Source organism: Grampus griseus (assembly GCF_964374135.1).
Source record: "Grampus griseus genome assembly, chromosome: 14".
Classification (NCBI taxonomy): Eukaryota; Metazoa; Chordata; class Mammalia; order Artiodactyla; family Delphinidae; genus Grampus; species Grampus griseus.
In genome coordinates this window covers 76,752,559-76,780,550 of record NC_139008.1, presented here as the reverse complement: position 1 = coordinate 76,780,550, position 27,992 = coordinate 76,752,559, and the positions used below count along the sequence as shown (strand labels likewise).

Below are 27,992 nucleotides of genomic sequence, written 5' to 3'. Positions count from 1 at the left end.
GGTACGGCTGAGGCCTGCAACGGCCTCGGGTGCCGTTAAGCCGCCCCCCGCAGTCCCCTCCCCTCAGCGGCGCCGGCCCAAGACCGCCTGCCCCGCCGCCGCGGGGAGCTGAGGCGACGCCCGCGGGTCCAACCGCCCCTGCCGGGCCTAAGGGCGGGGGCGCCGGCTGCGCCAGGGCCCGGCCCCCTCGCTCGCCGTCCCAGGCCCCCTCCTGCTCCCCTCCCTCCTCCTCTGGGCCGGCCCCTCGGGCCGCCCAGTGTCTGCGGGGAAAGGAAACCGAAAGTAAGCTGCGCCGGGCGGGGCCGCTGACCTGCTTGGGCCCGAGTCCGAGCAGCAGACGGCGGCGGCGGCGGCTTCGCTGGCAGAGAGAGGACGCGCTGGAGCCCGGTGAGCGACCCCCGCCCCGCGCCCCGGTCACGCATTTGCTCCCGCCCGCCGCGACCCCCGGCGCCCGCGCCGCCCCTCCACTGCCACTTTTGCCCCGACGCCCGCCTCAGCGCCCCCGCCACCTCCTCAGCCCCCGCGCCCCCATCACCCGCTTCAGCACCCGTCACCGCCTCAGTACCCGTCACCTCAGCGCCCCCATCACCCACCTGAGCCCCTGGCCCCTCTCCTCAGCGCCCCTCTTAGCCCCCTCAGCGCCTCCATCACCACCTCCGCCTCCAGCCTCATCACCTAGCTCTCCTCTGTCCCCCCATCTCCATCCTCATTTTCTGCCACAGCTCCCCCTTCATCTTCCAGCGTCCTCAGCTCCCCTCATCACCTCATTCATCCCCATCCTCTACAACCACCCTCCGCACCTAGACTCCCCACTCCTATTTCCAGGCCCTCATCACTTTAGCAAACAGCCCCCAGCTGAGCTCAGCCCCACCCTCTCCTTGAGGCCCCCAAAGCTCTTCTACTGTCCCCCACCTCCCCAGCGGCTCCCCGCTTCAGCTTTGCCCTGGCACCTTCTTCACTGCCGCACACAGCCCTGGCTCTCCCTTGACCCTACAGTATCTCCATTAGGAGCTGCTGGGCGCCTGGGTGACAGGGACTTCTCCATCCTTTCTTATACTCTCTCAGGACCCTGGAGACTTCCCCCTGAAACCCAGCTCTAACCTCTTTCATCCCATCCTGGTAATTAATATTCCTCTCTAATTTAACCACTACAGCAGCCTGACCATCACTGATTTTCTTCATCCTGCCCTTACAGGCCTTGATTCCCAAAGAAACCCGTTCAATTCTGCTTTTGTGGTAGCATTTCCTGTTCCTCTCTGCTCCTCCCTTTCCTTGCCTTTCTTTTTTCTTTTCTTGTTTCTTTTATCCCAGAAAATTTGTGAGTTTCTATTCAACAAGAGGAAGAAGGAATTTTCCTCTGAGCATTTTTTTCTAATTAGACAAACAAACAAAAAACCCTCTAAATATTGAACCTGTGCCATGAGAGCTGGGTTTGATAAGATGAGGGATGAGATTCACCAAAAATATTCCCAGCAGGAAGGAAAGGGACTCCTTTCTCTGATGAGGGTAAAAGCTACTCCTCATGTAATGCCAGATCTATTCACAGTTTCCAACTATGAATGTTTTAAAACTCAGTGAAAGGGACAGTTGAAAAAGTCCCTTTGCTGAGGACTCTCAGTTAGCCACTCTTTCCCTAGCCCCAGCCCACATGATGTGTATGAGTAGGATGGAGAAGTTTCCTTATAAGGGGCTTCCTCTTTCTCTTACAGGACTACTGTCGAAAACCATCAAGATAAAAGAAAGAGGAGAAGGAAAGAACTGCAGATATCTAGCTGTCCTGAGGAAACAGCATCCTGTAGATGCTAAGCCTCCTGGTTATTGAAACGTAATTTCTTTCTCTTGATTCAATAGAGCGGAGGACTTAATCCATTTGGCTGTGTTCCAAAGAGTAGTATAGGGATAACTGCTCACTAATTATTTATGTACTATAGAGTACTGTAAGCTATAGAGTATTATATAGTATAAATGCTGGATGGAATGGTAAATACATGGTTTGGGGGTTCATAAAAATGTACTTCTTTCTGTTGTGGCAACAATATTTGTTTGCTTTATAGGAGAGGAAAGTGAAACCTAGCAACTGCTTAAGTATCTTGGCTAAAGGCATAAATCAAACAGGAGTTTTGAATGGGAATTGATGACACTCCCTTAACCCCAAGAAAGTACAAGGATAAAGGGAAGGGGGAATTTGATCCTTTGAAATTTGATCCTAGATTGTGAATTTAGTGTTTTGTATCATAATTGAGCATTCGCAGAATTGAACACTTGTGCACATGATTAAAATCTATGTTTGACTCTTAATTAACGAATCATTAAGATGTAGAGGTAGAAAGGATTAGCTTGATACTATTTGGGTTTTTTTCCTGCTGGATGCTGTATTTCAGAAGGCACTAATAACTGTCAACCTGTGCAGACTTCCAGACAACTGAAAGTAACGTGAACGTGGAAGAAATCAGGTGACTCAGACATGGAGAACCGAAGACCTTGTCCGGAGGCCCGGCCCAGGAATCCTCATATTAACCACAGAGGTGAGCAAGGGTTTCTACCTTCAGATGGTCCCAGACTGATGATGGTTCCACTTATGATTTTTTGACTTTGCAACATGGTCCAAAAGCAATATGCATTCAGTAGAAACCATACTTCAAATTTTGAATTTTGAACTTTTCCTGGGTAAGATACTGTCTTGTGATGTTGGGCAGCGGCAGTGAGCTGCAGCTCCCGGTCAGCCACTCTGTCCCAAGGGTAAACAGCTAGTACACTTACAACCATTCTGTACCCAGACAACCATCCTGTTCTTTCAGTACGTTATTCAGTAAATTACATGAGGTATTCAACACTTTGTTATAAAATAAACTTTGTGTTAGATGAGTTTGCCCAATGGTAGGCTCATGTAAGTGTTCTGAGCACATGTTAAGGTAGGCTTTGCTAAGCTATGATGTTTGATAGATCAGGTGTATTAAATGCTTTTTCGACTTAATGTTTTCAACCTACAGTGGGTTTATCGGGAAGTAACCCAGTTGTACGTTGAAGAAAATCTGTAATGGGAAGGAAATTGAGTTACTTATGAATGAGCAGGCCCACCAAAATAGACTGCATCTCTCAAGTAAAGAATGGTTTATTCCTGGGAATTCCCAGATGGCCCAGTGGTTAGGACTTGATGCTTTCGCTGCCAAGGCCCAGGTTCAATCCCTGGTTGGGGAACTAGGGTCCTGCAAGCCGCACAGCATGGCCCAAAAAAAAAAAAAGAGAATGGTTTATTCACTAGCTACAACATGAATGACTCAGACTAGACGACCGTCCCCTCTCCTTAAGAGAGCTTCTAAATGGGTGCAGTTCACTTTAGCAAAGGTAGTGTTGAGGTGTTAGAAATGGAAATAACTGTTTTTTTTTTTAAAAATATTTATTTATTTGGCTGCGCTAGGTCTTAGTTGCAGCACGTGGGATCTTGTTCCCTGACCGGGATCGAACCTGGGCCCCCTGCATTGGGAGCACAGAGTCTTAGCCACTGGACCACCAGGGAAGTCCCCGGAAGTAACTGGTTTAGAGGAGCATTATCCAGTAGAAACATAATGCAAGCCCAAAACTTAATTTTTAATTTTCTAGTAGCATCATTAAAAACAAAAAGAAACAGGTAATATACATTTTAAAAACTTAATATAATAAAATTTGGTATTTGTCTTATTTAAGCCAATATATCCAAATAATATCATTTTATTATAATTGAATATATTTTACTATTATAGTACTTTTCTTGGAGTTTTTTTTCTTTCCAGATTTATTGAAATATAATTGACATACAGCACTGTAAGTTTAAGGTGTACAGCATAAATGATTTGACTTACATGTATCATGAAATGATTACTGAAATAAGTTTAGTGAACATGTCATCTCATATAGATACAAAATTAAAGAAATAGAAAAAAAATTTTTTCCTTGTGATGAGAATTCTTAGGATTTACTCTCTTAACAACTTTCCTATATAATATATAATGGTGTTAATTACATTTATCATGTTGTACCTTATATCCCTAGTACTTATCTATCTTATAACTGGAAGTTTGTACCTTTTGACTCCTTCATCCATTTTCCCCTCCCCCAACTCCTTGCCTCGGGAAACCACAAATCTGATCTCCTTTTCTATGACTTTGTTTTTGAAGTATAATTGACCTACAACATTATGTTAGTTCCTGTTACACAACATAATGGTTCAGTATTTCTATATATTTCAAAATAATCACAGTAAGTCTAGTTACACAATCTGTTACCCTACAAAGATATAACATAATTATTGACTATATGCCCCACACTGTACATTTCATACCCATGATGCATTTATTTTGCAACTGTAAGTTTGTACCTCTTAATTTGCCTCATCTATTTATCTTCTCCCCCTACCTCCCTCCCCTCTGGTAACCACCTATTTATTTTCTGTATCTATAATTCTGTTTCTGTTTTTTTGTGTTTGTTCATTTCTTTGGTTTTTTAGATTCCACATATAGGTAAAATCATACAGTATTTGTCTTTCTCTGTCTTATTTAGCGTAATGCCCTCTAGGTCCATCCATGTTGTTGCAGATGGTAAGATTTCATTCTTTTATGGATGAGTAGTATTCCGTTTTATATGTATATGTATGTGTATATATAGTGTGTGTGTGTGTGTGTTTGTGTACACCCCACATCTTCTTTATTCATTCCTCTGTTGATGGGCAGTTAGGCTGCTTCTGTATCTTGGCTATTGTAAATAATGCCGCAGTGAACCTAGGGGTGCACATACCTTTTCTAATTAGTGTTCATAGTACTTTAATAATCTTAATATTTGTATTGACTCCCCCCAGATATTCAAATATTATAATTTTAAGATGTTATCAATATAAAAAATTTTAATGAGGTATTTAACATGTTTTGCTGTTAAGTCTTTAAAATTCCATGTGTCATTTTACACATCTTAATTCAGACTAGTCATATTTAAGATGCTTAATAACTACACATAGCTAGTCACCGTGTATTTGATAGTACATGTCTAGAGTCCTAGGCACCAAAGCAAAGTTAGTTCCGAAAGCATCACTCTACTGTAGTGATTATTCTGTTTGCTCAGAACTTTCTAAAACGAAACTAAACTGAATGGATTCTTGCCTTTCCCTAAGTTTGCAACATGTCTTCTGAGTATCAGTCATGGAACGAATGAGGAGGAACTGTAGAACTTTATTTTATGAGCTATGTGAATGTTGAAAGGATGAGAAATGATACAATTTTCCATTCTTCCAAAATACTGAGTCTTCTAATCAGATCAGATTATTAAAAGTAGGACTTTCTTATGATGTCTTGGGAGTTTGAAAAGTAAATATAAAAGTAACAATTATAAAAATTTAAAGTTCGGTATTACAGTATTTATATTTTACCAAATTTTCCTTTGTCTTGTCACATTAAAATTTTCTCGACAACATACAAAACAAGGAAATGTACATTAGTGGATTTAGGATCTGATGGCATGAAATGGTACAATCATCTTGAATATGATGTGCATTTGAAACTTTCATAACATTTGTTATCATCCAATCATGGCATACAGTCTTCTTTTGTTTATTTGTTCTTAAAATCTCCAAGTCATTCTGCTAAGTTGGGTCAGCTTTAGAATCCGTTTTAGAGAAAAGGAAATTGAAAGAAAAAGGGCTTGGGTATGTTTGCCAAGGTCACTTATGAAATGTGTGGCAGATCAAGGAAGACAAATTCAGCTTCAGCCACAGGATGATGTTAGCTTTCCTGTGTGTGCTGGGTATGTCTCCTTCCTCTCCCCACACCTCCTTGTCTGAGGCTTGGGAATAGATAAGTACTAGGTCGATGAACTCGTGCTGCAGAAAGGAGGAAAAGTTAATTTTCATTTTTCAGTTTCCTGAATCACAGTTTGAGTTTCATTTCTCAGTTTCCTGAAATAGAACTTGAGTTTTATTTTTCAGTTTCCTTCACAATCTATTATTTGGCTCAAAAACATCTTGGTAAAGGAAGCCCTACCTTCCCCTTTGCCATCTGATGCTGAGGAAGGTTCAAAAAGCATTTCCCTTTATGGTTTTATCCCATTTGATGTCTCTGTTGCCTATGACCTAATTGTTTAGAGGCAGAACAAATGGTCCTAGAGATCAGCAGCGTATTCCCAATAAAAAATTATTAGTATTTCTGTTAGTAATTAACATTAATGAGAGCTTTTTATGTGTCAGGTAGTATACTAAGCATTTTATAAACATTTAATCTTTACAGCAACCCAGATGGTGAAGCTTAGAGAAATTATGCAACTTAGCCAAGGTTATACAGTAAGGAAGTACCTAGACCAAGGTTTGAACCAGGTCTGTTCAGCTTTGAAACTCATGCTCTCACTGTTGTTCGGTACTGCCAAGAGACTGAAAGCAATGAGATGACCTTTTTGAGCCTCTGAAATAATCCCAGCTTGTGAGGATTAAATGAGTAGTTATCCTCTATCATGTATTAGGCACTCAACAAATGTTTATTTTTTCTGTTGCACCCTTTGAAAAAACAATATTTTTGTAATATATACAACAACCCTTGTAAACTAGTTTATATTTATCACGACTTGGTCGGAAACCTTTTTTCTCTCCAAATAAAACCTAAGCTCCTTAGTTGTTTTGGAAAATGAAAGTATGTCCATATCATTGTGCTTACCCAAAATTCCCATTGTGTTTAGGGCCTATGGATGGAGAATTACCACCAAGAGCTAGAAATCAGGCCGATAATCCAGCGGCCAGTGCTCTCAGAGGAGGAGCCAACCAGCCCGGAAGGCATCCTAGGGCCAACAACCATCCTGTTCCTCATCGGCAAAGAGAAGAGAGGTTTGGGGCAGTGGGCAGGAACCCACATCAGGGAAGGAGAAACCAGGAGGGGCATGCCAATGATGAACCTAGAGGCCAAAGACATGGTCAGGAAAATGACACCAGGCAGAGAAGTGGCAACCAGGAGGGAAGGAACCGCAGACCACCACGATCCGGTGAAAACTTTCAGCAGTGGCGGAACCCCCACCAAAAGCCTGTAGAACAGCCACAGCAGGTGAAGAAACTGGGCTACAAGTTCCTAGAAAGTCTTCTGCAGAAAGATCCCTCTGAGGTGGTCATCACACTTGCCACAAGTTTAGGACTGAAGGAGCTCTTGTCTCATTCTTTTATGAAGTCCAACTTCCTTGAGCTCATCTGCCAAGTTCTTCGGAAGGCTTGCAGTTCCAAAATGGACCGCCACAGCGTTCTCCATGTTCTGGGCATATTGAAGAATTCCACATTCCTCAAAGTCTGCTTGCCGGCTTATGTGGTAGGGATGATCACTGAATCCATCCCCCATGTTCGAAACCAGTATCCAGAACACATTAGCAACATCATCTCCCTCCTCCAGGACCTTGTAAGTGTCTTCCCTGCCAGCTCTGTGCAGGAAACTTCCATGCTCATTTCTCTCCTGCCAGCTTCTCTTAATGCTTTGAGAGCCTCTGGTGTTGACATAGGAGAAGAGACAGAGAAGAACCTGGAAAAGGTCCAGACCATCATCGAACATCTGCAGGAAAAGAGACGAGAGGGCACTTTAAGAGTGGACACCTACACTCTCGTGCAGCCTGAGGCAGAAGACCATGTTGAGAGCTACCGGACCATGCCCATTTACCCCACTTACAATGAAGTGCACTTGGATGAGAGGCCATTCCTTCGCCCCAACATCATTTCTGGAAAATACGACAGCACTGCTATCTATCTGGATACCCACTTCCGACTCCTGCGAGAGGATTTTGTCAGACCCCTGCGGGAGGGCATTTTGGAACTTCTCCAAAGCTTTGAAGACCAAGGCCTGAGGAAGAGAAAGTTTGATGACATCCGAATCTACTTTGATACCAGGATCATCACCCCCGTATGTTCGTCAACAGGCATTGTCTACAAGGTGCAATTTGACACAAAATCACTGAAGTTTGTTCGCTGGCAGAACTCCAAGCGATTGCTCTATGGGTCCTTGGTGTGCATGTCCAAGGACAACTTTGAGACATTTCTTTTTGCCACCGTGTCTAATCGGGAGCAGGAAGATCTCTGCCGAGGAATTGTCCAGCTCTGCTTCAATGAGCAGAGCCAACAGCTGCTAACAGATGTCCAGCCCTCTGACTCTTTCCTCATGGTGGAGACAACTGCATACTTTGAGGCCTATAGGCACGTCCTGGAAGGACTCCAGGAAGTCCAAGAGGAAGACATCCCCTTCCAGAGGAACATCGTGGAATGTGACTCTTATGTGAAGGAGCCAAGGTACTTGCTAATGGGGGGCAGATATGATTTCACTCCCTTAATAAAGGATCCCTCTGCCACTGGGGAATCTCTGAGGAATACTGAGGGCTTGAGACATCCCAGAGTTAATGTCTTAGACCCCAGCCAGTGGCCCTCAAAAGAAACCCTGAAGCTGGATGACTCCCAGATGGAAGCCTTGCAGTTTGCTCTCACAAGAGAACTGGCTATTATTCAAGGACCTCCTGGAACAGGTAAGAGAAAATTTTTCAGAGCACATGACATCTGCCCTGTGAGATAGGCAAGGGAGGCTTGACTCTAGGTTTCTGGAATGTCTCAGTTTAAAACATTGCCCTGAAATGGGCATTGAACTTGTTGAAAAAGCAGCTTCTCATAGTGATTTTCCAGTGAGGACCCATTGGTGTGCGTAGTAAGACTGCTGAGGGGTCAGACTTAGGGAGATGCATTACTTCTGCTCCGTTGCAGGCTATATTAATTTGCTTGATCTTATATAAATTTAAGTTAAATAATATCAGGTATATAATAGCACTGGACACCAAATACTGCTGTATATGATTTGCATCTGTTAACTCATTGCAACTCTGTGAGGTAGAAACCATTCCATTTTACGGATGGAAAAAACTAAGGCAAAGAGAGGTTGAATAATATGTTGAAGCTCACCCAGATGACAAGTGACAGACCGAAGACTAGAACTCAGCAGTCTAGAAGCCGGCTCCTGGCTTCTCTCTCTTCTCTTGGAAATATACTTCCCTACATCTTCCTCCCTGTGTGCCACTCTCTAATCCTCCTCTGAGATGATAGCTACTATTAGCAGTTTGACATGTGTCTTTTGAGATGTTTTCCAAAGTTAAAACTGATATATCTTTGTGTCTTTATGGGTATTTATATGTTTACATAGCACACTTTTCCTATTTTTTAAATAACAAAAACAAGATTATGCTCTATATATTGGCCTACAGTTTATATATATGTGTATAACATGTACGGATATTTTTACATTCTTTACACTACAGTCACATTTAGAAATATACCTCACTCTTTTTTACCATGCCTGCATTCATGGCATGAATGCACCAAGATTTTTTTTTTTGGTTTCATAGACAGTGCTTAATAAGTATTCATAATCTATATCTGTGTGTGTTTATCTCTGAGTACTCTGCTTATTATTTCTGTAGTTTTTTTCCTAACGTGGGAATTCACATTAATAGTTAGGGTAGGTACTGCTAAATTACCCTCCCAAAAGAATATTTAAAAAATAAAAAACAAAACAGGAAGAGGTTCTTTAAAAATAACGATAAAAGAATGGCAACTCATGATAAAAAATTAATGTAACAAAATGGAAAGTTCTTTCTGATAAGAAACACCCATATGATGGGAAAATCTGCATAATTAAAGTGATGCTTTCAGGGCTTTAGAAGAAGAAAAAGGATGTACCAGTTTGTACTGCCACCGAGAATGAATTAGTGTTCCCATTTCCTTATATACTTTCCAGCATTGTTGTATGTTATCAATGTTTGCTCATCAGCAGTTTTTGCTGATCTGAGAGGTTAGAGTTTTTGGCTCATTATTAATTTTAACTTTATGTTTTAATAAAAAATGGTTCAAATATTTTAAAAATTCCACGTCTCTCTCCTCCCACCATCCCACCCAGTACCTTTATCTAAAGCAATGTTATTGTCTTCCTGTTTATCCTTCCCGAGATAGTCTATGAATATTCAAGCAAATGCATACTTATATTTATTTCCCCCCACTTTTTTTTGACTCACTATGCTAGAAAACACTTTGCATGTGTTTTGCTTTGCTCACTTATAAAATACATTGGTGATCCTTTCATACTGGTGCATAAGTATTATCTCACTCCTGTTTGTGGCTGCATAATATTCCATTGTATAGATAGCTCATAATCTCTTTAACCAGTTTCCTATGGAAAGATTTACTGATACAAACAATAGGTCAGTGAATAACCTTGTTTGTGAGTCATTTCACACAGAAGCAGAGTATATCCAGGAGAGAAATCCCTAACTGAATCAAAGAATATGTGAATTAGTAATTTTAATAGATAGTGCCAAATTGTCCTCTGGAAATGTATATCACAGTGGTTAATTTGTATTTCTTTAATCAAGAGTGAGATTAAATATCCTTTCTTGTTTTTATTAGCTATCTATATAACTGTTTCTGTAGATTGCCTTTTCGTATTTGCCATATTTCTGTTGAATGGTTTCTTTTTCTTACTGATTTATAGAAGCTGTTTGTATTTTCAAAATATGCATGTTGCAACTAATTTCCCCTAATGTTATCATTTGACTTGAGACTCTTTAGCTCCAAGTATAGTAATATAATCATTTCACTCTAGGTTGACACACACACACACACACACACACACACACACACACACACACACACACACACACACACACACACACACAGAGCTACTAAGAAACAGCCTACCTGTGAGTTTGAGAGGAATGTGACAACACGCTAGGTTGGTACACACACACACACACACACACAGAGCTACTAAGAAACAGCCTACCTGTGAGTTTGAGAGGAATGTGACAACACGCTAGGTTGACACACACACACACGCAGAGCTACTAAGAAACAGCCTGTGAGTTTGAGAGGGATGTGACAAAGGGGGTCATTTTTGAGGTGGAAATCCCGAAAAGTATCCATTCCAAGGGGAAGGAAGCAGTAGGAGAGGATGGGGTAAATATTGAATTATAAAGATTTTCTTTCCTCCGAAGGACTCCTTAGCCATCCAGTCCTCCAAATTAGAAACATAGGAGTTATCCTTTTCTGTTCCTCACCCCAGCCAAACCATTATCAAGTTCCAGTCAAGTTTATCTCTGAAACTTCTCCCCAGTCTGCGTAATTATCTCAACTGCTGGAGCCAGACCTTGTCCTCACTCACTGGAAGATGTCAGGAACCTCCCAACCAGTCCATCCCTGTTCCGCCTTGCCCGCTCTTACTCAGTTATCACTTTCCCAGGGAAGCCTCTTCTAATCTCATTGAGTAGGCCAGAATCCCAATTATTTGTTTTCTTGGTACCTTGTATTTCTCATTTCCCACATTTGTGATTTTTGCATTTGTTTGTGTGATTATCTTTCTCTTCTGCAAGTCTGTCAGGTCCAGGAAGATAAGAACCATGGCTATTTTGCTCACCATTGTATTTCTTGCACCTAACCCAGTGTCTAACACCTGTTTGGCACTCAATACATATTATTTGAAGAAAAAAAAGGAAGCAAGAAATTGTTATTTATCTATACTGAAAAGTATTCAGCTGTACTGAAATGTTTATTTTCTTGTATTGCTCACTCAACATTGAGTATTTTTTAGGACAGTGGCTTCTCAGCTTGACACAATGTAAGAATTTAGCTGTTTGTAAACAATTAATTATTGACCATTTATTAATGAGCCCATAACTCTAACTCCGATGTTGATTTCTGTGAGTTTTTCACTCCTATCACAAAGGCAAGTCTACTGTGGTATATTAAAAGCATTTCTAGGGCTTCCCTGGTGGCGCAGTGGTTAAGAATCCACCTGCCAATGCAGGGGACACGGGTTCGAGCCCTGGTCCGGGAAGATCCCGCATGCCACGGAGCAACTAAGCCTGTGCGCCACAACTACTGAGCCTGCGCTCTAGAGCTCGCGAGCCAGAGCTACTGAGCCCACATGCCACAACTACTGAAGCCCGTGTGCCTAGAGCCCGTGCTCTGCAGTAAGAGAAGCCCTACAATGAGAAGCCTGTGCACCACAACAAAGAGTAGCCCCCGCTCACCACAACTAGAGAAAGCCCTCGTTCAGCAACAAAGACCCAACACAGCCAAAAATAAATTAAATAAATAAATTTATTTTTAAAAAAAAGCATTTCTAAATAATTTGCTGTGTGAGATTGGAAACAATGTATATGTCCATCAACAGAAAACTGGCTAAAAAAATGCCTTACAGCCCTGAAAAACAAAAAGAGGATTCTTTTTATGTACTGATAGAGAACTATATTAAGTGAAAAAAGCAGGATGTAGAACGGTGAAAATAGTCTGCTACTGTTTGTATTTTAAAAAGGAAGGGGAAGGCTAGAAAAAGACTGTATATTCGTTTTTGTTTGTGCATAGAATGACTACCTCTGGAAAGTTACACAAGAAACTAGTAACGCCGGTTGCTTCCAAGAGGAACTAGGTGGCTGGGGGCAGAAGAGTGAGGAGGACATAACACACCCATTTGCGCTTCTAGGATTTTAAACCATCTCAATATATTACCTTAAATTTTTAAATAATAATAATAATTTGCTGTACATAATTACTCCTTTTAGAAAGTCTCTAAGTTTTTTAACTCTCCTTTTTCCTTGTTTTTTAGGCAAAACCTATGTGGGTCTAAAAATTGTTCAGGCCCTTCTAACCAACGAGGCTGTTTGGCAAATTAGCCTCCAGAAGTTCCCCATCTTGGTTGTGTGTTATACTAATCATGCTTTGGACCAGTTTCTGGAAGGTAATATCTGTAGGCAAAATTGTTCTCTGTTGGGAGTTCCCTGGTGGCCTAGTGGTTAGGATTCTGGGCTTTCACTGCTGTGGCCCGGGTTCAGTCCCTGGTCAGGGAACTGAGATCCTGCGGGCTGTGCAGTGTGGCCAAAAAAAAAGTTCTCGACTTTGAACCATCAGCAAGTTCAGTAGCTTTCTATTGCTCTTTGGATAAAGTCCACAGCCTGAAAGGCTGTGTGTGGTTTGCTCCAGCTTAATTCTGAACCTCATCTCCTACCTCTTCCCTTGTTCTCTCTAACTCCAGCAACCCTGACTGTCTACAGTTTCTTGACTTCCTCCAGCTTCTCCCTTGGCCCATGCTGTTCCCTCTGCCTAGCATGTACTTTTTCTTTCTCCCGCTGTCTCCATCTTGATGCACCCAGCCTGGATGGCTCCAGCTGATTCCTCAGGTCTCACTTCATGTGGACTTGCCCTCTTGGCCCCAGACAAGGTTAAGACTCCTTTTGTATTTTTTCCTTCAAATACTTAATTAGCATATATGTACCAGTTTATTTGTATGTGTCTCTACCCTAGACTATAAACACTAAGTGGATTGGTCCTGTTTCTTGCTATATTCACAGATCCTGGCACATACTAGACACTCAAACAATACTAATTGCATAAATGAATGAATAAGTATTTGTTTTTCCTCTGGAAAATAACGCTTAGACTATTATTTTCCACTCTTTCATATCCTCCTTTCACCTAGATTAAATCTTCCTTATTCCTAGAGTATCAGTTTAAATTAGATCCTTAAAAATTAGATCTCTGCCCCACCCAAGCTAGTTAAGGTCCCCTGTTATACACTTTTAGCATGTATTTATAGTATTAAGTTTTATTATGATAAAATGTTTAATATGTATCTTCTCTGGTAGACTGTGAGACATGAGAACAAATGAGGAACTGAACCTGTGTTTTGACCACTGTATCTTCAGAAACTAACACATGCCTGGCACAAAATAAGCAATTAGTAAATATCTGTAGAGTGAATAATAGAGAACATTTACTAATGCTTACTTTGGGCCAGGCCCTCCCTAGGAGCTATAAGGATACTCTCTCATTTATCCAGACTATAGCCTTATAAGGAAAGTATTACTGTCTTCAAATCACAGACAAAGAAACTGAGGCTCAACTTAAGTAACCTGCCCCAGGTTACATAGCAGTAAGTGTGCAGACAAGACTTGGGTCCCCAAGTGTCTGATTCTAAAGCCTGTGCTCTTAAGCACCACACTTTACTGCTCTGCAGGTCACATCATCTCTGGGGCCTTCTTGTTCACTGGTGGGGTAGGTTCCCTGTAAGTACCAGTTTGTACCCTAAGGGACCGGCTGCAACAACGTCCCAAACATACACAGCTCTCACCTGAGAGAATCCAGCATAGCTCCTCTTAACTCTGCCATGCTCTGCTTTGCTCCACAGGCATCTATAAGTGTCAAAAGACCAGCATTGTGCGGGTAGGTGGAAGGAGCAACAGTGAAATCCTGAAGCAGTTCACCCTGAGGGAGCTGAGGAACAAGCGGGAATTCCGCCGCAACCTCCCCATGCACCTCCGAAGGGCCTACATGAGTGTAAGTCCCAGCTTTGGAGATCTGAGGTAGCTCAAGGGAGAACTAACCAAGATAGCAGTGGCTTTCTGGGTAGGCAGTCCAGGGGAGATAGGGAGGCTCCACAAAGCTGTGAAGGACCCTGGTTCCTTCCAGCATTCCATTCGGGTAATCCTACGGTGTGATCTTTGCTCTCATAATCCAAGATGGGGAAAGGACAGAAAAGGGCACACCACCCCTCCCAGCCCCTGCCAGGGCCTTAAAGCTACTTCCCCAAAACCACCCATAGCACTTTTACTTACAGCCTGTTGACCAGGTAAGTATCATCTTCTAGCTGGGCAGCATTGTGCCCAACCAAAACTTTGAGTTCTTATTACTAAGGAAAAAAGAGAGCAGTCTCTACCACAGTATATTTGGCCTGCTTTTCTGTTGTATTATTTGTTTCCTTTTCTTACTAGTTGGTAGGAGGTTTTTAGACATTTTAGATATTAATCCTTTGGTTAAAGACTGGCTGTTCCTGTGTTAGCTTTGTTTTCCCTCAAGGCAGAGACTGAGTTTGGGACATGATGATACTTCTTCATCATTTCTTTCCCTCTGTTCTTGATAGATCGTGACACAAATGAAAGAGTCAGAGCAAGAGCTGCATGAAGGGGCCCAGACCCTGGAGTGCACCATGCGTGGCGTACTACGGGAACAGCATCTGGAGAAGTACATCTCCCTCCAACACTGGAAAAGCCTGATGAATGGACCAGTACAGGTAGGGATCATCTTGTGGGGCACAAGCATCTCTCTTGTCCCCATATTTGGCAGCAGAAGTAGAAGTCCAAAGCATTAGCTATAATCTGCTGAGATGCTGCTGTGATGTGAAAAGTTCCTTTTCGTGAGAAAAGGCAGCTGAATATACTAGTCAGAAACAAGACTCTGGAGCCAGTCTGCTGGATGTGAATACTGATTTTGCTCTAGGCAAGTTACTTAATTTTCTTGTTCCTGTTTCCTCTTTTATAAAGTGGGGATAGGGACTTCCCTTGAGGTCCAGTGGTTAAGACTCCAGGCTTCCACTGCAGGGGACACGGGTTCCATTCCTGGTCGGGGAACTAAGATCCCGCAAGCCGTGAGGCGTGGCAAAAAAAAAAAAAAGTGCGGCTAATAACATTAAGTTGAACCCCGTGAAATTGCCAATATTTTTAAATTTAACTTGCAAAAATGGCAGTTTCTTACAGATCAACTTATTTCTTATAGGATTGTTATTGAATAAACAAGTCAATATTTGTAAACCTCTTGATTTAATAAGTGCTCTAAGTGCTTGTTAAATTAAACAAAATCATAACGAGGCAACCTAGCACATATAGAGGGTCTGGGACTTGACAGACTGGTCACACAGACTTGTGACTTGAGCCAGTGTGATCCTCAGGTCCCTCAGCAGTCAAGCAGGAATAATAATAACGCCTGCCTTCAAAGGATATTATAAGAAGTATCTGCTATCTGTGTTTTTTTTTTTTTTTCTTTGTTGGCTGTACTGCGCGGCATGCAGGGATCTTAGTTCCCCAACCAGGGATCAAACCCGTGCCCCTTGAAGTGGAAGCACAGAGTCTAAACCACTGGACCACCAGGGAAGTACCTGACACGATCTCTGTAAAGTGGTTGGCCAGGAATCCAGTGAGATGGTAGCTCTACTATCAATGGGTTGGTGATTTCCAGGGTTTCAAGCCCCAAAGCCTAAAAGGGTCAGTCAGAGTCCTATAAAGGACTGAAGCAGGCTAGATGTGAGGCGTTGGGAAGTAGCAAGGACTGAGGCAAACTGGAAAAGGGGTGGCAGCAGCCAACTTCGGCCATTTGTTGCCATTTAGGAATGCAGGCTCATTGCTCCCATAGCTCCTGATTTTTTCAAAAGAGGCAGGAAATTTTTGTTTTTAAATCTATGCAAGTCATATTAAATGAGCCAGTTGCCCAAACGTTGCATTTTTAAGAGAATTTTAAGGGAATTACCTCTTGATCCTTTGAGAAGACCTTTCCTCATGCTAGTTGTCATAGAATTCTCATGACTAATAATTCTTTCCTCAGAATAGCGAATGGGTTTGCTTCCAGGGCTGGAAGCATTCCATGATGCTGGAGTGGCTGGGTCTAGGTGTTGGTTCTTTCACCCAAAGTGTTGCTCCAGCAGGACCTGAAAATACAGGTAAGAGATGCATGTCTGCCTAGAATCACATCTTAAGGTGGAATGGTAAAGACTAGAAGAGCAGGACTTAAAAGTAAAGAGCTATAATCAATCAGAAAAAGACAAATAATAGGTTAATAGGAAAACAGATAAAAGACTTTTAATAAGCACATCACAAAATAAATCCTCATGGTCAATAAACATGAAAAGTGCTCATTAGAAATGAGAGGAATTAAAACTACAATGATATACTATTACACACCTACTAGATTGGCAAAAATTTAAATGTTTGATATAATCCCACATTGAAAGAATGTGGAGCAGTGGGAACTCTGATATGAGGCTAATGGCGATATTAACTGGCAAAACCACTTTATGATAAAAGAAAGGCAGAAGGAACTCAAATATCCATCCACATTTGTATACCAGATGGATAAATTACAGTCTATTCAGATAATGGACACAACTGTGAAAAGGATTGAATTACAGCATATACAGCAATATGTATGACTCAAAAACATGCTTGGGCTTCCCTGGTGGCACAGTGGTTGAGAGTCCGCCTGCCGATGCAGGGGACGTGGGTTCGTGCCCCAGTCCGGGAAGATCCCACATGCTGCGGAGCGGCTGGGTCTGTGAGCCATGGCTGCTGAGCCTGCGCGTCCGAAGCCTGTGCTCTGCAACGGGAGAGGCCACAACAGTGAGAGGCCCGCATACCGCAAAAAAAAAACCAAAACCATGCTGAATGAAAAAAGCAAGTTATAGGAAAATATTGATATATACAGTATGATTTCATTTATATAGAGCTCAGAAAAGTCAAAACTAGATGATGGTGGTTGTTTGAAGATATATATATATTATATATGTGGTAAAGTTAAAAGGGAGGTATGACTAATATAGAATTCAGGTTAGTAGAGCCCACAAGGGTCTTCAAAGAAATTGGTAACTTTCTGCTTCTTAAGTTGGGTGGAAGGTACTTGGATGTTCATTTTATATACTTTTATAATCCTTTAAGTTGCACATTTACGTTGTATACTTTCCTTTGTATATGTATTTGACATAAGTAAAACCTTCCTTAAAAAGGCATACATTCATGTGATTTTTTAAATGTAACAAAAATGTATGCAAGGAAACCTAAGTCTCTCTCCCCTGTCATTCCTCCCATTTCCCTACCCAGAGGTAACCACTTAAACCCCTTAAGAATGTCTTCATGCATCTAAGCTCTTATAGGTACCCTTTTTCATCCTTTGGCTTCAAGAGTCTCCATCCCTGTCCTGACTGCTTTCCTCTCTTAGCCAAGGCAGAAGGGGAGGAGGAGGAGGAAGAAGGGGAAGAGGAGGGTTCGCTGATTGAGATCGCAGAGGAGGCTGAACTGATTCAAGCAGACCGGATGATTGAGGAGGAAGAGGTGGTGAGGCCCCGGCGACGGAAGAAGGAAGAGAATGGGGCAGTACAGGAGTTGGCTAAAGTGCTTCTGGCCATGAGGCTAGACAACTATGGCCCCGGGACAGCAGCCGGGCAGGAGCAGGCTGCAGGAGAGTGGGAGGTAAGCTCACTTCCTCGTAGCCCCTGCAAGTCCTAACAGAGTAGGAAATGGGAGTTCAGTTATTATTGCCAGGTGGGTGTGGGTAACTCTCCTAAACAGGCCTGAGAGCATATGTTCTGACCAGAACCGCAGCCCCTGATTTTCACTCACTTCTGTTGCACCGTATTCACTGCATCCTCATAATTAGCTTAATTTACCCTTTTACAACCTAATCCTAGTATAAGATAGGTCTAGGGCTTCCCTGGTGGCGCAGTGGCTGAGAGTCCGCCTGCCAATGCAGGGGACACGGGTTCGTGCCCCAGTCCGGGAAGATCCCACATGCCGCGGAGCGGCTGGGCCCGTGAGCCATGGCCGCAGAGCCTGTGCATCTGGAGCCTGTGCTCCGCAAAGGGAGAGGCCACAGCAGTGAGAGGCCCGCGTACTGCAGGAAAAAAAAAAAAAAGATAGGTCCAGTTTCCAAGAGTATAAAAATTATGGCCTTTTAGAGGGGCCCTGGCAAGAAATGCTAACTTAGAAAGACAGGAAGTAGGTAGCCAAGTGCTTCTCTTGAACTTTTAGAGAAGCGCAGCACATATGAGTCAGATCAAACACTTACGGTCTCAGTGCTTGGTGCTTTCATGGATATTCTCTTTTCAACTACAAACAAGTCTGTGCATTAAGATTTTAGAGGATTCAAGTAAAACAGAATGAAGTAAGCTATGTAGACTGGATGGAATATTTATCCTTCAATCACTCTGAAATTTGATATTTCTCTTAGAGCCAGAATAGTATAAATGCCCAGACTTTCTGTCCGCTCCTTCCTTTGGTAGAACCTAGTGGTCCTCAGAATTTACCGTGTCTTACTCTGACAATAGAACACTGAACCCCACTGATGATTTAAGGGACTTTAAGGGCAGCTTTGAATGCAGCTTTCTCCAGTCTGCTGGCTTTGAATCTGATCTCCTAGTTCAGTTCAACATCTCTATGCGAGGGACAGAATCATGAGCCCAATACTTGGAAGCATGGATTGGGCATCTGCCATCTGGCCTCTGGAGGAGTTGAATTGTTTGGTTTTGAAGCGGAGGGGGGTCCATAGTATTGTGACATCTATCTGGCATGCCAGTCCTTCTAAAGGCTCATGCAGAGCCGGGGGGAGCACTTTCTCCGAAATGGTGCCTTTTACCCACTTGTTAAAGGTACTATCTTGATATAACGGCATTAAGACCATCTTAGCAGGACCTGTATGGCATTTAACGAGAGAGACGCACCTCCACTACTGTCATGACATATGCTTTAGGAATGAGAAGCAGACTGTGGTCAAAGATGTTCAGTAATGACTAGTGCCAGCACTCTTCTAAAGTGCTTTCCATGTATTTACTCCTTCAGTCAATCCAGCAACTCTGTGAAGAGGTACTATTGTTATTCCCATTTTATGGAAGGGGATGCTGAGGCACATAGAGGTTCAGGTTCAGTAACTTACTCTAGGTCCCGCAACATATAAGAGGTAGATGGGACTTTGAACCCAGACAAACTGGCTCCAGAGCCCTCATTTAGCAATGAAATATCTGTTGGGAGAGTGTGAGACACTTAGAGAAGTTCATCAGAGATGACAGCTCCTTTTTTAAATGTGCTCTAGCCCCCGCCTCGGGCTTAGAACCAGGCCCACCTCTACTCAGTGACTCTGACTGGTATTGATATCCACAGACCCAGCGCAACCAGAAAAAGAAAATGAAAAAGAAGGTGAAGGTTGAACTTCGCAAGCTGAACACCATGACTGAGGCCGAGGCCAATGAAATCCAGGATGTTTGGCAGCTGGACCTGAATTCTCGCTGGCAGCTTTATAGGTACTGTACCCACCCCACCCCCACCTACCCCCAGCCCCAGCCAGCCCATGTAATTTCCCCAGGGGGTTCCTTTCCTGTTCCTAGAATATAAGCCCTTCAGATCTTCAATATTAGTGTTAACCGACGATTGATTGAGCACCCCACTGAGCTGAGTGCTAGATGCAGCCATGGGATAGAATAGACACGCTTGGTTCTACCCTCACAGGGTTTAGAGGCTATCCAGGAAGACAAATCAGTTAGTTCCACAAATAAAAAGTTACAAACAGGCATCAACACCAAGGAAGAAAAGAGCAAGGAGTGCTAAGAATATTAACATGGGAGCTGATCTGATCTGAGATATCTAGGAAAGTGACATTGGAGGCAGGATCTGGAAGATGAGTAGGCATTAATAAGGCCAGTTGGGAAGGGGGAGCAGATGAGCTTGCAGGGACCACACAGGTAAAGGCCTCGAGGGGGGAGGGAGCATGTTTGAGAAATTGAAAGAAGGCAGCCAGCATGGCTGTATCTCAGACAAATAGAAAGTGAGGTCAGAGAGGTGGGCAGGGGCCAGACTGTGCAGGGCCTCTTAGGGCTGAAGAGTACCACTGGAAGGTTTTACAGCAGAGTGGTGAAATGATCTGTTTTACTTGTGGAGAGTTACAAGTAATTCTCCACAATTACAAGTAATTGTGAGGGGAGGAGTGGGGACTCGGGCAGGAATGGAGTAGGGACAGTTTGTGAGAAATTCTTCCTGAAGCTTTTAAAGTCCCTTGCTCTTGTCGTAGTTAACCTCTGTTCTTTAGCCCCCTCCTTCCTTAGCTCCTGACCACTTATATACATCTCCCTGCACATCATTTTGTTGGCCATTTTGGACTCTCAGGTCCCTGCACATCTGGGTCTCTCCTTTCTCTGTGGCTTGTAACTTCCTCTAGGGTGTAGGTTCCACTTCATGCACAGGGCACACTGAAGGGGCTTCCTCCACCTTCTCAAAAAGCACATGGCTTCCTCTCCCTGGTTCTTCACATTCTCCAGGCTGTGGCTACAGATGTACCAGGCTGACACCCGCCGAAAGATCCTCAGCTATGAACGTCAGTACCGCACATCAGCAGAGAGAATGGCAGAGCTGAGACTCCAGGAAGACCTGCACATCCTGAAAGATGCCCAAGTTGTAGGAATGACAACAACAGGTAAGAAAGCATAGAGTTCACTACTGTTGCCAATGCCTATCAGATTATCTAGGACAGGTAAAGAGAAACTTCTTTAGTAGGTTAGAGGAAAATACCATGAAAAGCTATTGGAAGCAAGCTGTGTTTAGGGTTCTCTTGGTGAAATTCACCCACTTGCTTCTACTGCATTTAGAACCTCAACAGTGACAACATGGGGATGGTGCTCTGGAGACCACCCAGCAGCACTCATTCTCATGCAGTGGTCACCGTGGCCCTGGGTGAATGTGAGGACTCAGTTGTAACAGACCCAGGCTCGGGGGTCACCAATCCAGAAGCCCAGTGGCACAGCGAGTCTAGTACATCCGCTCAGAGAACTCTCTTTGTTCTCTTGACTCGAGGTGCTGCCAAATATCGCCAGATCCTGCAGAAGGTGGAGCCTCGGATCGTCATCGTGGAAGAGGCTGCTGAAGTCCTTGAGGCCCACACCATTGCCACCCTGAGCAAAGCTTGCCAGCACCTCATTCTGATTGGGGACCACCAGCAGGTAGGCCAGGGGCCCCTAGAAGATAGGCTGGCTCTCTGCAGGAGTGGAATCAGGAATCAGACAGGAAGACCCTGGTCTCTGCTTTACCAGTCCTCAAGCTTATTAGTGGCTGTCTGTGACACCTCTTTTCCTCACCTCCCATGTTCAATCTAAGAGCAGGTGCTCTTAGATTGGGGGCATGTTTTAGAGGTAGCATTATCCATTTCAGGTTCCCTTTGCTACTTTTTTTTTTTTTTTTTTTTTGGCGGTACGTGGGCCTGTCACTGCTGTGGCCTCTCCCTTTGCAGAGCACAGGCTCCAGACGCACAGGCTCAGCGGCCATGGCTCACGGGCCCAGCCACTCCACAGCGTGTGGGATCTTCCCGGACCGGGGCACGAGCCCGTGTCCCCTGCATCAGCAGGCGGACTCTCAGCCACTGCGCCACCAGGGAAGCCCCCCCTTTACTACTTTTTAATAATCTACCGTGGCCTTTTTTTTTTGCGCTGCGCGGGCCTCTCACTGTTGTAGCCTCTCCCACTGTGGAGCACAGGCTCCAGATGCGCAGGCTCAGCGGCCATGGCTCACTGGCCTAGCTGCATCGCGGCATGTGGGATCTTCCGCGACTGAGGCACGAACCCGTGTCCCCTGCATCGGCAGGCGGACTCTCAACCACTGCGCCACCAGGGAAGCCCTACCGTGGCCTTTTAAGTGGCCTGTTAAAACAGCGTGTTCCCCATCCCACTGCTTCCATTTTTGCCACCTTCTAATCCATTCTTCATAAAGGAGCTAAAAAGTAAATCAGGTCATGTTACTCCCCAGCTTAAAACCTTCCAGTGGTTTCCCATTGCACTCAAAATAAAAATCAAGCTTCTGGGGCTTCCCTGGTGGCGCAGTGGTTAAGAATCCGCCTGCCAATGCAGGGGACACAGGTTCGAGCCCTAGGTCCGGGAAGATCTCACATGCCGTGGAGCAACTAAGCCCATGCGGCAGTACTGCTGAGCCTGTGCTCTAGAGCCCGTGAGCCACAACTACTGAGCCTGCGTCCTGCAACTACTGAAGCCCACGTGCCTAGAGCCCATGCTCCGCAACAAGAGAAGCCACCACAATGAGAAGCCTGCGCACCGCAATGAAGAGTAGCCCCGCTCGCCGTAACTAGAGAAAGTCCGTGCACAGCAACGAAGACCCAACGCAGCCAAAAATAAATAAATAAATAAGTCAGGCTTCTTAAAGTGGCCTACAAAGGCCAGTATTCTCAGGGTTCAGCCTGCTTCTCTGACCTCACCTCATACCACCATCTATCTCATTTGCTCACTGTGTTCGCACCCTCTTCTTTCTGCTCTCTCTTATGGCTTGCTCTTTGAATGACTGGTGACTTCCTCCATGCTGGTGTCAACTCAGATGTCACTGTTCAGAGAGGCCTATGTAAAGAACCTCCACCCCTGGGCATTCTGTCCCATCACCCTTATTTCTTGGCTTCATGGCCTTTGTCACTCTTTGTCCTTAGCCTGTTAACAGCTAAAGCAGTGCCTGGAACACAGAAGCCACTTGAAAAACATTTGATAGGTGGGTAGATGGATGGATGGTTAAAATACATTTTCAGTGGAGAATCCTCAGACGTGTTTCTTTTCTCAGCTGCGCCCCAGTGCCAATGTGTATGATCTGGCCAAGAATTTCAACCTTGAGGTGTCCCTCTTTGAACGGTTGGTGAAAGTAAACATTCCCTTTGTCCGTCTGAACTACCAGGTGAGAAGCTAGACCTTTGTTACTACCAAATGTCCAAGGGAAGGCTCCTGGGAGCCTGCCAAATGCCAACAAGAAAGCTTGGCATTTTTATTTCTTTAAAATACTGCTAGTTTAGTAATGAAATGACTCTGTCAGATTTATTTTGTTTTTTTGTTTTAAAATACCGCAGGTTCAGCCTGTGTTGAGTTTGTGTCAGATGAAGGAGCTGTTTACATTCTGCTCTTTTTTCCCTATTATTCTTTTCAAATGTTACTGCCCCAGATTTTCCACTAGCAACTTAGTCTTTAGAAAACTGTCCATTTTACTCTTTGCCCATGTTTTTAATGACATACGTGTCTTGTTTCAGCACCGCCCATGTTTTTAATGACATACATGTTTCAGCACCGCCCATGTTTTTAATGACATACATGTCTTGTTTCAGCACCGCATGTGCCCTGAAATTGCCCGGCTTTTGACACCCCACATTTACCAGGATCTGGAAAACCATCCCTCTGTTCTCAAATACGAGAAGATTAAGGTGAATCTGCCCTACCTGATCTTTCTCTGATGCTGTCAGCAACCTAGGAGGTTATATTTTCCTCAGGACAAAAAAGGGCTTTCAGAAGGGAAAACAGCCAGCTTTTTAAAAAGCTGCCTATTGGGAATTCTCTGGTGGTCCAGTGGTTAGGACTTGGTGCTTTCACTGCCGGGGCCTGGATTCGATCCCTGGTTGGGAACTAAGATCCCTCAAGCCATGTGATGTGGCCAAAAACAAAAATCAAAACAGTAAAAAGCTAGTTATTAAGAAGAGGAATAGAATATAAGTTGAGAATACAGACCTGGGTTTTTGAATCCCAGCTCTGCCATTTAGTAGCTGTGTAACCTTTAGCAAATTATATACCAATTCTGAGGGTCAGGGTCTTCTTTTGTACATGAGAATAATGGTTGCTGCTTCGTAATATTATTGTATTGAAGGAGATAAAGTATATAAAGCATTCAGCACAGTGGAATGCTCCTAAATTAAAGATTATGGTACAGAGTATGTAGAAGCCTTCTAAGGTCCTTCCCTGGGACAGGGTCAGTGGCCAACGCACATGAAGGTAGAAAAAACTACCATGAATGTACCTTCTCTTCTTTTTCTTTCCAGGGGGTCTCTTCCAACCTTTTCTTTGTAGAACACAACTTTCCTGAACAGGAAATCCAAGAAGGCAAAAGCCACCAGAACCAGCATGAGGCTCGCTTTGTGGTGGAGCTGTGCAAGTACTTCCTGTGTCAGGAGTACCTGCCCTCCCAGATCACCATCCTCACCACCTATACCGGGCAGCTCTTCTGCCTGCGCAAACTCATGCCTGCCAAGACATTTGCTGGTGTCAAGGTCCATGTGGTGGACAAATACCAAGGGGAGGAGAATGATATCGTCCTCCTCTCACTAGTGCGCAGCAACCAGGAAGGCAAGGTGGGTTTTCTCCAGATACCCAACCGCATCTGCGTGGCCTTGTCCCGTGCCAAGAAGGGAATGTATTGCATTGGAAACATGCAGATGCTGGCCAAGGTGCCCTTGTGGAGCAAGATCATCCATACCCTTCGAGAGAACAATCAGATAGGCTCTGCCCTCCGGCTGTGCTGCCAGAACCACCCTGTTATCCACACTTCAGTATCCAAAGCTTCTGACTTCCAAAAAGTGCCCGAAGGAGGCTGCAGCCTACCCTGTGAGTTCCGGCTGGGCTGTGGGCACGTCTGCACCCGTGCCTGCCACCCCTATGACTCCTTGCACAAGGAGTTCCAGTGCATGAAGCCATGCCAGAAGGTGATCTGCCAAGACGGGCACCGGTGCCCCCTTGTTTGCTTCCAGGAGTGTCAGCCTTGTCAGGTGAAGGTGCCCAAAGTCATTCTCCGGTGCGGCCATGAACAAATGGTCCCTTGTTCCATGCCTGAGTCAGATTTCTGCTGCCAAGAGCCTTGCCCCAAGGTCCTGAAATGTGGGCACAGGTGCAGCCACCCATGTGGTGAAGACTGTGTGCGGTTGTGTTCAGAAAAGGTCACCGTGAAACTCAAGTGTGGGCACAGCCAAAAGGTGAAGTGTGGCCATGTGGAGGACCTCAGGTATGACCTGCCAGTCAAATGCACCACCAAGTGTGGCACCATCTTGGACTGTGGGCATCCATGTCCCGGCTCCTGCCACAGCTGCTTCAAAGGGCGCTTCCACGAGCGCTGTCAACAGCCCTGCAATCGCCTGCTCATCTGTTCACACAAGTGCCAGGAGCCGTGCATTGGTGAGTGCCCGCCCTGCCAGCGGACCTGTCAGAACCGCTGCGTCCACAGCCAGTGCAAGAAAAAGTGTGGGGAACTGTGCAGTCCCTGTGTGGAACCCTGTGACTGGCGCTGCCAGCACTACCAGTGCACCAAACTCTGCTCTGAGCCCTGTGACCGACCCCCCTGCTACGTGCCTTGTACTAAGCTGCTGGCTTGCGGCCACCCCTGCATTGGTTTGTGTGGGGAACCATGCCCCAAGAAGTGCCGTGTCTGCCACCAGGAAGAAGTCACCCAGATCTTCTTTGGCTTTGAGGATGAGCCAGATGCCCGCTTTGTACAGCTGGAAGACTGCAGCCACATCTTTGAGGTGCAAGCCCTGGACCGCTACATGAACGAGCAGAAGGATGACGAAGTTGCCATCAAGTTGAAGGTCTGCCCTATCTGCCAGGTGCCCATCCGCAAAAATCTGAGGTATGGAACCAGCATCAAACAGCGGCTGGAAGAGATTGAAGTTGTCAAGGAAAAGATCTTGGGCTCAGCAGGGGAAATTGCAGTCAGCCAGGAACAACTTAAGGCCCTACTGGAGAGGAAGAATCTCCTCTACCAGCTGCTCCCTGAAGACTTCCTGATGTTGAAAGAGAAGCTGGCCCAGAAAAATCTGTCAGTGAAGGACCTGGGCCTTGTTGAGAATTATATCAGCTTCTATGACCACCTGGCTGGCCTATATGATTCCCTGAAAAAAGTGCATGTCTTAGAACAGAAGCAGGTGAGGACTCGATTAGACCAGGTCCATGAGTGGCTGGCCAAGAAGCGTTTGAGCTTCACCAGCCAGGAATTGGATGACCTCCAAAGTGAAATCCAGAGGCTCACATACCTGGTGAACCTGCTGACCCGCTGCAAGATAGCAGAGGGGAAGGTGAGAGGCCGCGTAGCAGAAGAGGTCTCCAGAGTCCGGAAGATCCTCGAGGGGACGTGTAAGTTCACCCGGGAGGATGAACAGCTTGTGCAGAGAAAGATGGAGGCTCTGAAAGCCACCCTTCCCTGTTCTGGCCTGGGCATCTCAGAGGAAGAACGAGCGCAGATCGTCAAAGCCATAGGTTACCCTCGTGGCCACTGGTTCAAGTGCCCCAATGGCCACATCTATGTGATTAGTGATTGTGGGGGAGCCATGCAGAGGGGCACGTGTCCTGACTGTAAGGAGGTGATTGGGGGCGTGAACCATACTCTGGAAAGAAGCAATCAGCTTGCTTCCGAGATGGATGGGGCCCAGCACCCTGCCTGGTCTGACACGGCCAACAACCTGCTGAACTTTGAGGAGATCCAGAGGATGATGTAGGAAGATGACATACCGCTGCCTTTTGCCCCGGCCACCATATGGCTGGGGCCGGCTCCCCCATGAAAGAACCGAAGTTTGTTTTTTATTACTGTCCTTATAGTCTTAGCACCTATTTAAGGATCCACTTTTAGGGCTTGCCCACATTTGTTTCTAGATTTACCCCTGCTCTAGAGTAAGCACTTTACTTCCAGAACTGAGAGCGAAGTTAACAGGTCTCTTCTCTCTTCTGCAAGTTAGTGGACAGACTGCCTGAAGCACGTTTGGGGCTTCCACCCAGGCTACCTAGTAGTGTCTCTGGATCCTGACTCAGTCACATGTTTTTTTCCGCAGTGCTCCAGAGGCAGATAGGAGCTCAGTGAAGCAGACTCATTCTAAATTGCCAGGACCTAACTTGCACACTCATTTCCAGTCTAATAAAGAGGCCCAGAGGAGTTGTTTATGAGCTGCTTATCCTTTCAAGGAGCACAAGAATCCCTCCTACCCTCCTCCTCGGGCACCCTCATTCTAGGAGACGGAGGCACGTGATGAGACAAAGACTTCACTGACTAATCCTGATGTTACATATTCACTGAGAGTGGGGGAAAGTGTGATAGACCACAGCTGCTGGCTTATGCAGCAGGCCCAGGCCAACTAAGGAGTGATCCCTGTACCCTTCCTGGGACTTGCACTTTGGAATGGTTGAGGTTTTTTTCCCTGCAATAGGAGAGGCTCAGTAGCTGTGCTGGTTCCCCAGGGCCTTGAAAGGACTAAACTCTCATTTAGTACCAGCAGCGCCTATCCAAAGTGTGACCCTTTTGTCCCAACACCCTCTATTGCAGCTTTTGCCTGGGCAGGGTTCGCATGCCAGCAGCTTCTGTAGGTCCCAGGTCCATACCAGAAGCCAGCCCCCAGGCCTGCTGCCTGCATACGTATTCCCTCAGTCCAGTGTTCCCTAGAACTGATACTTAGGCATCTCAGGTCTTTCTAATGTTGGCGAGAAAACGTCCCTTTGCTATGTATACATTTCCTTTTTTGTCTTTACTATGCACTTTAGCCTATAAAGCCAATTAATAAAAAGAGTGAGAAAAATCAGTGGTCTGTGTTTGTCCTCAACTGTTAAAAGCAGCTCAAGCAGCTTGAGACAGTGAGGATGGGAATGGAGGCAGTGCCTACGAGGAGGTCATACTTC

The 27,992-nt window shown here is 44.9% G+C and overlaps 1 protein-coding gene across 1 annotated transcript; it reads left to right on the top strand.

The window, feature by feature from the left end:
* The first annotated feature begins 5 nt into the window (after positions 1-5).
* ZNFX1 (zinc finger NFX1-type containing 1) lies at positions 6-27,875 on the top strand. The gene is made up of 15 exons (XM_082671505.1): positions 6-387; positions 1,710-1,825; positions 2,411-2,525; positions 6,691-8,499; positions 12,621-12,752; positions 14,199-14,347; positions 14,931-15,080; positions 16,385-16,499; positions 17,771-18,021; positions 19,705-19,844; positions 20,856-21,010; positions 21,388-21,533; positions 23,146-23,256; positions 23,678-23,773; positions 24,383-27,875. The coding sequence occupies exons 3-15, from the start codon at positions 2,465-2,467 to the stop codon at positions 26,822-26,824; spliced, it is 5,757 nt and encodes a 1,918-aa protein (XP_082527631.1). The 5' UTR covers positions 6-387; positions 1,710-1,825; positions 2,411-2,464; the 3' UTR covers positions 26,825-27,875.
* Positions 27,876-27,992: the final 117 nt, after the last annotated feature.